The sequence below is a fragment of the Scyliorhinus canicula genome, chromosome 11 (genome assembly GCF_902713615.1).
Source record: "Scyliorhinus canicula chromosome 11, sScyCan1.1, whole genome shotgun sequence".
In the NCBI taxonomy this organism is placed as follows: Eukaryota; Metazoa; Chordata; class Chondrichthyes; order Carcharhiniformes; family Scyliorhinidae; genus Scyliorhinus; species Scyliorhinus canicula.
Window position 1 is genome coordinate 147,702,539 of NC_052156.1, and position 16,281 is coordinate 147,718,819.

General features: G+C 46.2%; 1 protein-coding gene across 1 annotated transcript in view; it reads left to right on the forward strand.

Annotated features, from left to right (window-relative positions):
- shank3a (SH3 and multiple ankyrin repeat domains 3a) overlaps positions 1 to 16,281 on the forward strand; it is a 1,085,379-nt gene that overhangs the window by 1,024,187 nt on the left and 44,911 nt on the right. The window contains exons 23-24 of the mRNA XM_038811689.1: positions 129 to 234; positions 8,253 to 10,602. Of these exons, the coding sequence (XP_038667617.1) occupies positions 129 to 234; positions 8,253 to 10,602 (2,456 nt within the window). The remainder of the gene's footprint in view (positions 1 to 128; positions 235 to 8,252; positions 10,603 to 16,281) is intronic.

Consider the following 16,281-nt stretch of genomic DNA (forward strand, 5'->3'; position numbering starts at 1 on the left):
CTATGGAAATCCAAATTTGTAAGTCACAAATTTGTAATAACTCAGCCTGTTAATGAGTTTCATATAAAAGAAATCCAATGTTCACTGTCCTTCTCCCATGAATATTTGTCTATTTTCTTTTCTTTCAGTCACTATTTGAGCGTCAAGGCATGCCTTCAAAGTCAACGCCACCTTCTGTACCAGAGAAACCGCACATCTCAATGCCTAGAGGAATGTCAAGGACAAAATCTATAGGTAAGTTTACCATGTTAACATGTAGGATTTGAACCTTTCTCCCCAGTAGTTCAAATTGATAAATTTCTGCTCTGATATGGGACTGGCCAATGTGGAACCTTCAGGTCTCAAGAATCAGTCCCCTTCCTATATTGAGTGAAATCACCTCCACCAGGGCAATAGGAAGGGTCTTACAGTTGACCTATAAGGAAAGAGAAAGACGAAAGTCAGCTACTATCCATTGAGTACCCTTCTCCTTCTGGATAGAGCAGATATATGGATGGGCGCAGGGCAGCAGTGACCATTGAAGTAGGAGAACCCAATCACACTGACTGCCTAGGCTCTTGCATGACTCGCAGGGGGCCAGAAGAACAGAGAGGAAAGGGAGGAAGATGGAGCAGATAATCTGACACTGTTGTTAAGATTGGCCTCACTCCAGTTTTGATTTAACTCCCTAGGTATCATGTAGCTGAATCATATTCATTTTTGTTAATGTTGATGCATAATGTTTTCCATTGACATTTCAGATTTATTTGTTATTTCATTTGCTCTCCCTTTCTCTGCCCAGTCCTTCGCATGTTCATGTGAGTTTTTACAGCCAGAGTCAACTGTTCAACTGTGTCCATCACTGCCACCCAAGCCCCATTTTGTCCTCACTCAGCACCCAGACATGGATTTTCGAGTAGCTATCATTCAGTCATGACCAGGGTGGGGTGTTCTGGCTGATTCTTCCTTCCTGCACTCTGAGCAGCCTTCCACAGGGATCACGTAGAACAAGAGGGCCAGAGTCAGTTTCTGTCTCAAGCCGCCTGCATGGCTGTCCAATCCACAGAATATTCTGCCTTTCCAACACAATGCGATCTGCAGAAGTCCGTCCATCTTGTCCTGCCCTGGGTCAGGTCCTAACTTTACTCTCACGCGTGAGATTCTTGAGCTACCTGCGAGGGGGTGCGGGGTGGTCTCCCATTGCCTTTCTCATGGGTTTTATCTTTGAGGTGCAACCAAGGTTAAAGAGCCCCAAAAACATTTATAATTAGAGAGGGACCACCAACACCTATCGGACATGAGTACCCCTGCTGGATGTCAGGCTAGCACTCAGGGTCGAGCATTCTGGTCTCCCGCCAACACACCCACCCATTTCTAATCTGCCTGAAATTCTGCTGGGGGGGAGGCGGAAACAAGGGAGGCGCAGGTAGCTCACCCGTGCTTGGGCCTATTGAGGCGCCACGTGGCCTCAGCACACTGCCACCGGTATTTTACCGATGGCAGGAGGAGACCCATGCCATACAGGATGCCCAGAAGCTTAAACTGTGCAGGCTGGTTTCAGGCATGTCTGGAGACCACCTTTGTGGGTTGGCTGGACCAGACGCAGGATAGGGACGCTATCCCTGAGCCAGTGGTCATTCTGTTCAGATGCATGACCACTGCTGGATGTCAACCCAGCATTTCATGGCCAGACGCTATTTGACAGGGCTGTTCAGAGTGGAGCCCAAAACTTTTACCTTATGCCTCAGAGACAGGGACCTTTAGCACTAAATCAAGAGATAGGCCTCCTGCAGGTGTAAAGGGATATCAAATGAACTGGCTCCAGACAAGAGTTGGAATTAGAATGGAGCAAGCTCCAATTAAAGGAGCTGCTGCAGTATCAATTAATACCTGTAAGAAAGAGTTAAATAAATATATAGACATTGTTTGAACAAAAGAAGGATAAATACAAATAGAGAGACAATGAAGGTATAGAAAGTTATCGATAGATAGAAAAGCAGACACATAGGTCATGTCACAGATATAAAGAAGCAGAAAGATAGGCGGAGATGGTCGCAGAGATACAGAAAGATATGGTAGCAGAGGTACAGAAACATAGAGAGCCCAATAGAAATGGTAGCAGAGGTACAGAAACATAGAGAGCCCAATAGAAATGGTAGCAGACGTACAGAAACATAGAGAGCCCAATAGAAATGGTAGCAGAGGTACAGAAACATAGAGAGCCCAATAGAAATGGTAGCAGAGGTACAGAAACATAGAGAGCCCAATAGATATGGTAGCAGAGGTACAGAAACATAGAGAGGCCAATAGAAATGGTAGCAGAGGTACAGAAACATAGAGAGCCCAATAGAAATGGTAGCAGAGGTACAGAAACATAGAGAGCCCAATAGAAATGGTGAGAAAGATGCAGAGATAGATAGAGGCAAAGATAGAGATACAAAGTAATAGACAGACACAGGCAGAGATAGATACAGAAAAATAGCAAACTACAGACAAACACAAGGGAGAGATAATAGAGTAAGAGAAACGGATACAGTGAGAAAGATACAGAGAGATGGAGACAGGCAAAAATAGAGATACTAAATCATAGAGGGAAGAGAAAATAAACCCATCAGATTGAGGGAGATAGATTTTTTTTAAAAAGACAGAAATATAGGGGGGAGTTTTCCGAGGCAAAGGGTGGTCGGTTTGCATGTATGGGAAGAATAAAATCCCCTAAAAGTGACATTGGGACAGGATCCAACATCATCCCAACCACTTCATGGGTTGGCGTTTACGCTCCGCCAACGGTGGCTTTGAAGGTAAAGAGGCATATAAAATCTAGCAGGTGACCTCCCCGCCACACATCCACCCATTTCCAATCTGTCTGAAATTTTGCCAGGGAGCAAGGGAGGTGTTGGGTAGTTCATCCGTGCTTGGGCCTATTGAGGTGTCACGTAGCCTCAGCACACTGCAGCTGGTATTTTACTGAAGGCAGGAGGAGACTCATGCCATGCAGGAAGCCCAGAAGCTTAAGCTGTGCGGGCTGGTTTCAGGCAAGTATGGGGACCTTTAAAGGCCACCTTGACCCATCGGCAGCACAATACCAGACCCCCACCCCTGCCCTGTGCCAGATTGTTGTAGTATAAGGGCGTCTGGAATAGCAAGGGTTAATGTGGTACTGGGAAACAGTACTGCACACAGTGTGATACAAAGAGACACATGTCCTGTGCAGGAGCAAGCATGGAGTTAGCTCATAGCTTGGGCTTACCCTGTCTGTAGCTATCTAGTTATGTGTTATCAATAAACAGCTAATGTTAAACCATCCAAGACTCAGAGCTTTTTCATGAGACTTACTGAACATACAACATGGATGTGGCTAATGGAAAAACCCTAACCCTCAGAGAAGCTGGAGCAGAAATTCACAAGCTAGAAAATTAAGGAGCAGCATTCTGACCTGACGGAAAGCACCTGATGTGAAGACACAAAGGGAGCTCTTCGGAAAGAAGATCCGTTGCAGACTTGGAAGCAGGGGGAAAACTCCATTGTGCAGCTAAATACTCAAGAGATCTATTGTGCAAGCCCACATAGTATAGAGTAGATCTACAGAATCTACTATCTGTAGATTCCTACAGATAGCAGGAATCCCCTAAGGAGGCCAGCGTCTTTAAAAACACCCGACTCTCCTGTCCCTCAGCCTAACCCCAATCCCTGGGTCCAAATAACAGAGCCCACGGGTTACCCCAATGCCGGATGAGAGGAAATCAGGGCTGTTTTAAATTGAACCTCCTCCTGTCCATAACAGGATAGCACAGTGGTAGCACCACTGCCTCACAGCTCCAGGGACCCAGGTTCAATTCCGGCCTCGGGTGACTGTGTGGAGTTTGCACTTTCTCCCCGTGTCTGTGTGGGTTTCCTCCGGGTGCTCCGGTTTCCTCCCACAGTCCAAAGATGTGCAGGTTAGGTGGACTGGCCATGCTAAATTGCCCCTTACTGTCCAAAAGGTTAGATGGGGTTATTGGGTTATGGGATAAGGTGTGGGCTTAAGTAGGCTGCTCTTTCCAAGGACCAGTGCAGACTCGATGGCGGAATATCCTCCTTCTGCACTGTAAATTCTATAACATGTTCTGTAACAATAGCCCCAGGATTATACAGAAAGACAGAAACTGAACAAGTGAATACACAGCTTTACTCAGTAGGTCTGATAGTCAATGATATTATTGCAACCCAAGGAATAAAAAAATCCTCTGATAAACCTGATGAAGGTTGGCACGGTAGCAGAGTGGTTATCACTGTTGCTTCACAGCTCCAGGGACCCAGAATCCCGGCCTGGGTCACTGTCTATGTGCAGTGTGCACGTTCTCCCCATGTCTGCGTGGGTTTCCTCTGGGTGCTCCGCTTACCTCCCACAGTCCAAAGATGTGCAGGTTAGGTGGATTGGCCATGATAAATTGCCCCTTAGTGTCCAAAAGGTTAGGTGGGGTTACTGGGTTACGGGGATAGAGTGGAGGTGTGGGCTTAAGTCGGGTGCAGACTCGATGGGCCAAATGGCCTCCTTCTGCACTGTAAATTCTATGATTCTAAATTCTAAAATCATTCAATACATATTTTAAACGAAGAATCAACAACATTTTAAAGAGAGCAGACCTCAACAAATGTCTCAATGGGAGAAGTGGTTGGTCTCAAATGTGTGGAGAAACAAATGATAACAGATTGGCTGACGGCTGTGATGATGGTGCGTCAGAACCCATAAGGAACAGAACTGTTGACGGAGTGCCAGATGATGCCCTTTCAGACAAACAACAGGCCAAGGCAGATCTGACGCTAAAAAAAGCCATCCAAATAGTCAGTCAGTCTGAAATCCGCCAACAGCACCAATCCATTTCACCATGATAATCCATTAAATTGATGTACCACACCAGCCTGACCAAACCGTGCTTCTTGGATCCTGGATTATATTTGTGGAATGTGGACATGTCAGAAAACAATCTCCTCACCAACTTCAAATTGGACACAGGTGTCATTGTGAACAAAGAGCTGGGGCCAGTGACAACTCCTGATGCCTCCCACAACACAGCTGTATGGAGAAGGTGGCATCAAGCTCCCAGTTAATGGCACATTGCAGGTGACACTTCAATACAAAGATAAATGTAGCCCACAATCAGGAATTTTCCCTGTTAAGCAGAAAGGCCTGGGTCAATCTCAGCCTCCATCAGAAAATTGACAAAGTCGTACTGCGAGCATCTGGTTGCAAATTTAAAACGACTTTCCCAAACCCTTCACTGGATTGGAGTGGCCGAGGGCCACATACAGTGTTACATACAGTATTACATACAGTATTACATCAAGGGAGTTATGCCAAGCCTATGTGCCTGTTCACACCAGGGCAAATACTGCCCACACTCAAGAAGAAAATGCAGCAACAACTAGACCAGATAACCACTCAACTGACTGAATGTTGTTCCAGAACGGCCCCAATTGCAAAGCCAAGTGAGTCCATCCATATTGGCGTGAACCTGACACAATTCAACAAGACAGTGGCATCGGTGGATGACAGTATGACCAAACTCTTCAAAAGCACAGTGCTTTCAGAGCTCAAAGCTATCAGTGGTTCCTGACAAATTCCACTAGATGGGAAATCCAGATCGCTGACTACGTTTATGACCCCTTCGGCAGATTCCGTTTCACCTGTTTACCATTCAACCGTACCTCGGCACTCAGAATTTATGAACGCACAATGTCAGCCATTTTGCAAGGCCTGGGAGGGTGTTGTCTGCCATATGGATGATGTTTCAGTCCATGGCATGACCATTGAGGAACATGGCAGGAAGCTCATGGCTGCCTTAAATTGCCTTCAGGAAGCAGGGTTGACACTAAACAAAGATTGCGCGTAGCGAACCGAGATCCTGATGGGCAGAAAACTCTGCACCCAATTCCCAATGCTGCCACAAAAAACCTGGCGCAGGGACTACTGAAACATTCAGGACTGAGAACAGTCCTGAGTCAGCAGTGACAGACTTCCACCTGCGCTACAAACCTGAAACAGTTACACAAAGGGGAGAGGGATCTTGAACGATGGGGTAGCATTGTCTGGAGAGGTGATGACCAGCCAAGATCATACCTCATCCATGCACCGGAAGGTACAATGAGGAGAAACAGGATGAGGCTCCTCTTTATATCTCCTACATATACTTTAGAAAATCAAAAAAAGAAAATCAAGTGCCAGAAAGACAGATTACAATTCAAACTCTAAATCAACAAAGGTCTCCCAAATCAACAGAGCCTGCCACTTCTCCGAATGTAACCAGAATGAGATCTAGAAGAATTGTCAAGAGTCCAGACCATCTGACTTTATAAAGTCAGAGACTTGTAGGGAGGAGAAAGGGTAGCAGGATTATAATGTAAATACATTGGCTAAAGACTTGCAGGAAGTATAGTACAGTATAAGGGTATTTGACATAGCAAGTGTTCATGTGGGACTGAGAACAATACCGTTCACAGTGTGATGTAAACAGATACATGACTTGAGACTAGGGTCAGAGACCTGTGTAGAGGCAAACATGGAGTTAACTCATACCCTGTAAATATGTGCATAATTATGTGTTGTCAATAAACTGTTTATCTTTAACCATGATCATAAAAGATTCAGAACGTCTCTGTGAGACCTACCAAACATACAACGTTCATAGTCGTCTTTAACTGTACCCCCATCTTTGACCCACCCCTCCCCAAACCCCTCCTCTTCCTACCCCATCTCCCCAGTGATTGAAGGTATGTGAGAAACCTTCTTGGATCAACTGGTTAAGTAATTAAGGTGCTTAAAAAGCTCATTAGAAATGATTCACCTTCAATTCTGGATTTCCCAGCCAGGGCATTTGATTCCCAACCTGTCAGCAGCTCCCCAGGTTCAACCAAGGTGCGTGTACCGCGGGGACAGATCCTTCACTGAAACTGACAAGCTGGGGAGGCTTTGATCAGTGAAACTGAAGATGCTCCAGACATGGCCAAATGATAGTTACTGTCAAAGTACTTCTTCTCTCAGAGCTTGACAGGCAATTGCTAACTTATTGCAAGACATTTAACCCATTAGTAATTCATTCACCTCCAGCTGCTCTTCCCTGTTGCCAACCTTCACCATAGCATGGGGGTAGTTTGTCGAGCTCCACCATGCACCGCTCATGAAGGGCAACAGGAGAAGTAACAGCAACAGGAGTAAGACAAGCAGCCTTCTCCTGGTGCAGAGGGGATGGACACCGGGATCTAGCTGAAAGGAGGCCAGACCTCCAACAAACCATCTGCAGGACGTAGATCAGCCTTCCCAGCATGTCTGAGCACCAGTGCCTTTGGAGGCTCAAACTGGCACTGCAGGTCACTGCGTACATGTGCAGCCTCCTGGAACAATTTGCAATGGAGCAAGTGGACATGTACTGCCAATGGCTCATAGGGCGACTGTCACTGGAAGAGCCACTGCTTCCTGCCAAGAAGAGCCATATTGGCTAAAAACGTTAACCCTGTTTCTCTATCCACAGACGCTGCCAGATCTACTGAGTTTTTCCAGCACTCCCTGTTTTTATTTCAGAGCTCCAACATCTGCGGAATTTTGCTTTCATTATAGGTATGGAAGTTGTGTGTTGAAGCCCTATTCCAGGACTTGAGCACACCATCCAAAATGACGCCTCAGTGCACTACTGAGTGAGTGCGTGCTGTTGTAAGTGCCGTTCTTCATCTGCCAGTTGCTAGCACCGCTGCCTCACAGCACCGATACCCGGGTTCAATTCCGGCCTTGGGTGACTGTGGCGTTTTCACTTCCTCCCTTGTCTGCATGGATTTCCTCCAGGGTGCTCCGGTTTCCTCCCACAGTACAAAGATGTGCAGGTTAGGTGGATTGGCCATGCTAAATTTCACCTTTGTGTCCAAAGATCTGCAGGTTAGGTGGGGTTAAGGGGATAGGGTGGGGGTAGTGGACCTGAGTGGGATACTCTTTCAGAGCTCCAATGCAGACTCGATGGGCCAAATGGCCTCCTCCTGATTCTGTAATTCAACTGAGTGCCACTGCACACGTGGTAGAAGAGAAGTAAGTTCTCCAGGTGGCTTGGCTCATCAATAGATCAAAGGTTAAAACCTCGCTACCTCCACTGGTTGTGGGACCTTGCTGTGTACAAACATGGCTTCTTGATTTGCATACACAGTGATGTTCACTGTACTTTTAAGTAATTCATTGCCTGCCAAGCCTTTGACTGAGAGATCCAACAGGGTGCGTGTATATTATGAGATGCTTTTGTCATGTATTTCAGGAGCCTCTGAGGACGATAAACTGTCCGTCTCAGCCATGGAGGGAAGGTTTTCACGCAGCACGTCCATGCAAGACACTCTTCGAGAAGGACTGGGTATACCCCCACCTCCTCAGATAGCCCCTCCCCCGCCACCCTCCTCATATCTTTTAGACACAGGCCCTCCTCCACCTTTCTCCCCACCCCCACCCCCAGGACGAACTTATGACAATGTGCGTTCCAGCTTTAAGCCCAACACCGAAGCGAAAATACATGGGGGGCAGCAGGCGGTGACGACAGCGGAGGTCTATGAGCCAAGTCGGACTCCTCTGCCTCCAGTAGAAAGGCAGAAAAGAGCCAGGTCAATGATAATCTTGCAGGATCCATCTTACTATCCCATAGAACCAACAGACATCCCCTGGCCCAGCCCCTCACCAATCCCTCAAGAGAAAAGCAAACGGAAGGCTAAGGTGGTCGACAATCCATACGCAAACGTGGGCCAGTTCAATGTGGGCCTGTTTGCCCCAACAAAGCCACTTCGTAAGAAAAGCCCTCTGGTCAAGCAGTTCCAGGTTGAAGACGCGATAGAGAGAGCATCAGCAGCTGGTTCCTCTGTGGCTGGCAAGGAGTTATTAGCCAGGAGGATAGCGCAACACTCTGGAAAAGAGTATGGGCAGCAGCAGAGACAGGGAATCAGCAAAGCGCAGGAGGACGGGCACGATCTGACCAGCCCTTTTTCTGTCGCCATTGCAGGAGCAGTACGGGACCGAGAAAAAAGGTTGGAAGAGAAGAGGAAATCAACAGTCTTCCTTTCTGTAGGTGCCATTGAAAGCGACACAGCACCCAACATCCCAGCTCTGCAACAGTCCAGGTCAGTTGACGAGAGACTACTGAGTAGCAGTGACAGGTCTCTCCGATCGCCAATCCCTTCACCTGTCCCTTCCACAAGACCACCAGCAAGCACACCTGTGACTTTTATACATCCCCTCACAGGGAAGCCGCTGGACCCCAACTCACCACTGGCACTTGCGCTGGCCGCAAGGCAGCGGGCACTGGTCGCCGAAACGCAGCATCACCGGGCGGCTGGAAGCAATGAATCCATAAAAGCTCAGGAGAGAAATGCCCCTCTGTACATGGAGGACCACAGCAAAGAGGCAAAGAAAGCAGAAATCGAGGGCCTCACATCGCCTCCCTTCTCTCCAGAGGACAAAGCAGGCTATAGTCCAACATCTGGGGTACCAGTAACTGAAAAACACCAGTGGGGAACTCCTACCATTTTGAGGAAAGAAATAGAAACTAGACCAGGGCAGATAGAAAAGCCAGAGCGAGAAGATAAAAGAGTGGAAGAGAAAAAGAGTATGCTTATAAACATAGTGGATACATCACAGCAGAAAACAGCAGGCCTACTGATGGTCCACGCAACAAGTAATGGCCAAGAGTCAGAACTTCAAGAATCTCCAACAACTGCCTTGAAGCCATCATCACCACAGCCTCAACCGTCCCCCACCGAGAAAAAAGCTTCTCAGCCGCCCAGTGCTGTTTCTGAGCCTCCTCCGCCAACTACTGAAGCACCTGGGAAAACCCAAACTCAAGGAAGCTCTGATGAAGATGTGGAGCCATTTGCCATTTCTCTCCCTCCACTGCTGTCCTCCAGCGACGAGGAAACAAGAGAGGAACTTGCAAAGATTGGTCTTGTGCCACCTCCTGATGAATTCGCAAATGGCATCTTCATCCGAGCCGAGGCTGTAAAAACTGCCAGCCATCCCAGTAGACCTCCAACTGCAGCACCTTCAACTACTGGCATTTCACCCTCAGGGAAGCCTTCAAATGCCCCACCTTCAGAAACAAGCGTGGACTCGGGTGTAGAAGAAATAGACACGAGAAGCAGTAGCGATCACCACCTGGAAACCACGAGCACGATTTCGACCGTCTCCAGCATGTCCACATTGTCGTCAGAGAGTGGAGAGCCCTTGGACACATACACATCATTTGCTGATGGACAGACCTTCATACTCGAGAAGCCTCCAGTGCCTCCAAAGCCAAAGCTAAAGTCCCAACTCAACAAAGGGCCAGTCACATTCAGGGACCCTCTCTTGAAGCAGACCTCAGACAGTGAGCTTGTTGCCCAACACCAACCGTCCGCGCTGCCCCCCGGCGTAGGACGGTCTCGCTACCTCATACAGAGAAAGTCCAAGTTGTGGGGGGATGCCGTTGAGCCCAGGCCCATTCAGATGGTTGAGGGCAGCAAACCCAGTGTAATAAGCGAGCTGAGCTCCAGGCTGCAGCAATTGTCTAAGGATACTCACTCACTCGGGGACGAGCCATCAACAGCCTCTCTAGAAATAGGAAAGAGGTCACCTGTTGTCACTGCACGGTAAGACCAAATTACCAATTTCTCAATGTAGAAGTGATAGTATTTTCTCAATGCCCCAAAAACATGATCATTTTTCTCAGAGGTAAATTCCAGAGCTTAATATTAAAAGTAAACTTCTTTTCAGACGTTCTATGGGTAATGTTTCCTGGCATGAGCACCATTCCTGATGCATTTAGTTCGCAAATAAAGGACTTTCTGTTAATGAAGATAGAGTGCTAAATGAGACAATTACATCCTCGGTCCCCAGGGTATACTAACTGTCAAGTTTCAAAGGTTTTCAAACTGATATTTGGAAACAACGTTTGTTGCACTAAATTGTTTATGAAGATAATCCATGTAAATGTTAATGAGGGCTATGACTGAAATAAGCCAATTTAAACTGCAGTTGCTTGATGATTGTGCAAATATTTCTCTTTCATTTGGGGGTTCGAGAAGCTGGAACTGAGAATTTGTAAGGATGGAACATGTTAAAATGCTTGGTTTGGGGGAAAGGACACAGTGAGCACACACTATGCTGTCAGATCGACAAGACTTATATTAATCACCTGCGTCTGGCCTCAGAATACCCTTTACTGAAGCAGATAGAAGCATCAGGAGGCATTCAGTGATGGAACATGGGCGGAGTTCCCAGTCTTGTGTTGTGTTGTGTCACATTGCACAAACATTACTGCTAAACGGATCTCCCCCTACATTTCCTTCTTTCCCTTCCGACCCCACCTCGTAGGGAGGTAAATCAACACAAAGCTCCCATACATAATCGATTAAAGAATCTCTTTCAAAACTTTCTCTCCAAACACTTGTTGGTGATCAGCTCCCAACCCATTGGCTATTATCCACAGTCGAACTTTGCCTCAACCGTGTTCTTGCAGTTTCCTGAATAGTTCATCCAATTTAAAATGGGTGACCATAGTTGTTTCCAGCCTAATTGTCTAAAACAATCTATCCCCTTGTATGTTATCTTTAATAATGTTAAGCATCTGAATCACAACCTTTCACAGTTTGCAACTCTCCAATAAATTCAAAGCCATGCCATTAAACCAATCAGCATTGCAAAATATGTGTGTCAGTGATCATTCTCATTGCCCTTCTCTGCATGTTATTTAGCAACAATGTCCTTCCTGTGTCTGAGTGGGTTTCCTCCGGAGGCTCCAATTTCCTCCCACAAGTCCCGAAAGTCGTGCTGTTAGCTAATTTGGACATTCTGAATTCTTCCTCCGTGTACACGAACAGGCGCCGGAATGTGGCGACTTGGGGGCTTTTCACAGTAACGTCATTGCAGTGTTAATGTAAGCCTACTTGTGACAATAAAGACTATTATTATTCTAAGGAGAGGGAACCAAGCCATGGCTCAGTGGTAGCAGCAGACTCTATGAGTCAGACGGTGGTGGACCTCACTCCAGAGACTTAAGCACACAAAGTCTAGGTTGCCACTCCAGTGTGATACTGGAAAAAGTGCTTCCGCAATGTCGGAGGTGCTATAGATACATTCTCCACCCTATTCCAAACCATATGATCTTCTGGGTGAGTTGAAAAACAAGATAAAAACCCATATCAATTTGGGGGGGTTAGCACTGCTGCCTCGTGGCGCCGAAGACCAGGGTTCGATCCCGGCCCAGGTCACTGTCCATGTTTATTTTGTACATTCTCCCCGTGTCTGCGTGGGTCTCACCTCCACAACCCAAAGATGTGCAGCGTAGCCCCTTATATTTTTAAAAATTGCAAAGGAAAATGTGAGAAATTTCTTTCAAACCCCATTTAATTAAAAGTCATTATCACCTACTGGGTCTCCCTGCACCTATTTTATAATAACATCTTCAACTATCAAGTCTGGTTTGTAAATCGTGACCTCTGCTTTCTGAAATTGTGCTGAGCCTGAGCTTAGTAATCACAGTTGATAATTGCTGGTTGTGAGTATCATTTATTCACTAAGGGAATTGCCTGAACTTTCCACCTGTAATCATCTGGTGTTACCAAGGCTCCTGGTGAAGATTTAACATATTATTTAAAATATTTGCCAGGCCTTCGCGACAACCCCGGCCATTTCCTTCAGTCCCTTGGATGAACTGAATCTGGCATTGGTGCATTCTCTGCCTTCAGTTCCTTAGATGAACCATAGAATTGCTGGAGTGCAGAAGGAGACCATTTGGCCCATCGAGTCTGCACTGACCCTCTGAAAAAGCACCCTATCTAGGCCCACTCCACCACCCTATTCCCGTAACCCCACCTCGCCACGCATCCCTTGGACGCTAAAGGGCAATTTAGCATGGCCAATACATCTAACCTGCGCATCTTTGGACTGTGGGAGGAAACTGGAGCACCCGGAGGAACCCACGCAGACACAGGAAGAAAGTGCAGACTCCATACAGACAGCCACCCAAGGTCGGAATTGCTAACCACTGTGCCACCCTTATGCAATCTTACAAAATCTTCCTTGAGATGTGTAAGTCACCTATTTATGTATTAGTTTTATGTAAAATATGATGCCACATTTCCCACATTTGCCCCTGCAATTTAAAAAAAAAAATAAGGGGCTACGCTGCACATCTTTGGGTTGTGGAGGTGAGACCCACGCAGACACGGGGAGAATGTACAAACTCCACATGGACAGTGACCTGGGCCGAGATCGAACCCTGGTCCTCGGCGCCACGAGGCAGTAGTGCTAACCCCCCGCAAATTGATATGGGTTTTTATCTTGTTTTTCAACTCACCCAGAAGATCATATGGTTTGGAATAGGGTGGAGAATGTATCTATAGCACCTCCGACATTGCTGAAGCACTTTTTCCAGTATCACACTAGCTTCGTTTGGAGAAAACCTAGCGGAAGACAGCTGATAGGCAATCTATCTCACTGTAGAACTGAGACGCGTGACCAAGGCTAGCAATTCCAGTGTAATACTGGGTGCCACGTTGTTGCGGGTTTTCGGATCTCAGACAGTGACTGTGTCTGGATCAACAGCCAAGACTTCTTGCACTGTTCCAAGTACAGCAGCTATCCAAGTCTGGAGGAGGGAGAGAGGGGAGGACTCGCTGCAACAGGAATACATGAAACCTGCAACATAGATGAATGTCCTATGGCCAAATCAGACATACCTTTTAGCAATGGGTTGTTCGGAGTCCAGGCTGTGATCAAGGTTTGTGGCTCTGAGCAAAAAGCCTTATTTTTTAAACTGCACCTCGCTGTTGGTTTTAGCAGCAACTCAGCAGCAGTATAGCCAGGTAGGCAAATTGGTGGAGTGGGAAGAAAGGTGGTAAATGAAGTTCAATGCAGAGAAGTGTGGCATCATGCATTTTGGTGGGAAGAACATGGAGGGACAATAGAAAATAACAGGTAAAATTCTTAATATATATTAACATATATGTACATATATCATTGAAGGTAACAGGATAGGTGGAGAGGGCAGTTAATAAAGCATTTAGCATTCTGAGCTTTACTAATAAGGGCATAGAGTGCCAGAGCAAGGAGGTCATGCTGAACTCATACAAGACACTCCGCTGGAAGATTGTGTACAGTTCTGGGTGCCTGACTACTGGAAATATTGGAGAGAGTGCGAAAGAGGTTTACAAAAATGGTTCCGGGGATGAGAAACTTTAGTTGTGAGGAAGATTAGAGAGGTTGTGACTGTTCTCCTTGGAGAGAAGAAGGTTAAGAGAAGATTTGATAGAGATGTTCAAAATCATCAGGGGCGGGATAGAGTAGATAGGGAGAAACTGATCCCGCTGGTAAAAAGATCAAGATTGAGAGGGCCTGTACCGGCCTCCCTGAACAGGCGCCAGAATGTGGCGACTAAGGGCTTTTCACAGTAACTTCATTGAAGTCTACTTGTGACAATAAGCGATTATTATTATTATATTATTATTATTTTTAATGATTTGCAAAAGAAGCAAGGGCCATGTGAGAAAAAACGTTTTCACACAATGATTGGAATGCCCTGCCTGGAGACGTGGTGGAGGCAGGTTCAATTGAAGTATTCAAGAGGGCAATAGATAATTATTTGAATAGAAACAATGTGCAGCGGCACGGGGAAACGCCAGGGGAATGGTACTAAGTCATGACGTTCATTTGGAGAGCAGGTGTCAACACGATGGGCCACATGGCCTCCTCCTGCGCTGTGACAATTCTGTGAACTCAGCATCTCCAGGTAGGAGGCATGAAGACGATGGCTTCAGTCTTCCCAACATTTCAAGGCACGATATTTATGTTCATCCTTTACTGGATATCAAACAGGCAAGCTGATAATTTAGCAATACCTGTGATTTTTAAACCCAATGATAGTGATTCTCACACCCCGTGACAATGATTATTGATATCATTTTGACAATGAGAAGACACTGCCCTCAGGAATTCTTGCAGTGATGTCATGGGGCTGCAGCAACCACAACCGTATTCCTTTGTGCCAGGTATGAATCCAGTCAGTTGTTATGATCCCAGTTGAGACCAGTACCATTTTTTTTAGAAAGAGCAGAACGCCAAAATTCCAGTTATTTGCTGAAAGATCAAAGCCACAATATTCCACTTGTAAGCAAAACAATTTTTACTGTACAAGAGCCAAACATAGCAAACACAAAATACTATTTTGAGTGGCCACCTTTACTCTAAACCCCGCGAATCAAAATCTGACAAACTAACAGGCAAATAGTGATTAATCATCAACTATAAATTACACACTAAATAGCAGATACAACTAAAAGAATCTTCTGAATTGGCTCGGCGGTCTGATCAGCATATATGTCGCCCTTCTCAGCCGCAAAGTCCTTCCACTCTGCTTCCTCAGAATTAATTTCAATTCCTCCTCTTCTCGGATTTAGCCTGATCTTCAGCCGACAGCAGCACACAACCAACCAAACTTCTATGAATGCCATCTTCACACAAATGGCACGTATCTGTAGAACCTCCTCAACTCTGCTTATGATGGGGCAGCACGTGGCGCAGTGGTTAGCCCCGCTGTCTCACAGCGCCGAGATCCCAGGTTCGATCCCAGCTCTGTGTCACTGTCCATGTGGAGTTTGCATATCCTCCCCATGTTTGCGTGGGTTACAACCTAAAAATGTGCAGGGTAGGTGGATTGACCATGCTAAATTGCCCCTTAATTGGAAAAAAATGAATTGGGTACTCTAAATTTTTTTTTGAAAATAATTTGTTTTTAAAAACTCTGCTTATGATGGTCTGGATGGCATAGATACATCAAGGTTATATTCAAGTACAGAAATAGTCACAGCAACTGTACATTTGTCTATTCTCAGCTTCTTGATTTAGCCCCTCTTCACCAGCCTGCCTGTACTGCACCACTGGGATTATCCTCTGAGTTCCGATGGCTCTGTGTCCTTTAATGTGGTTCCAACCAGTTTCAATCTCCCGGAAGTTTTGGTTTCTAATCATAGTTTCAGTCTTAGTTTCCTTAGAAACTGGGGAGGGGGGGGGGGGGGCAGTTTCCTCTTTCACTTTCCTTTTTTAACTCTGCTCTACCTGAAAAGATACAAGCCTTGAAACCATGGATTCCATCACACTGTGGGGAGATTTTTCCCCTGATTCCAGTTGATTTCAATTTTACTAGAGCTCCTTGATTCCACATTCACTCAGGTGATGCCGAGGGCAAACATTCTCACCTCCTCTTTGGAAGTTAGCTCTTTTGTCCATATATGGACCAGACATAGATAAGCTGCAGAGCTGGGCTGACAGGT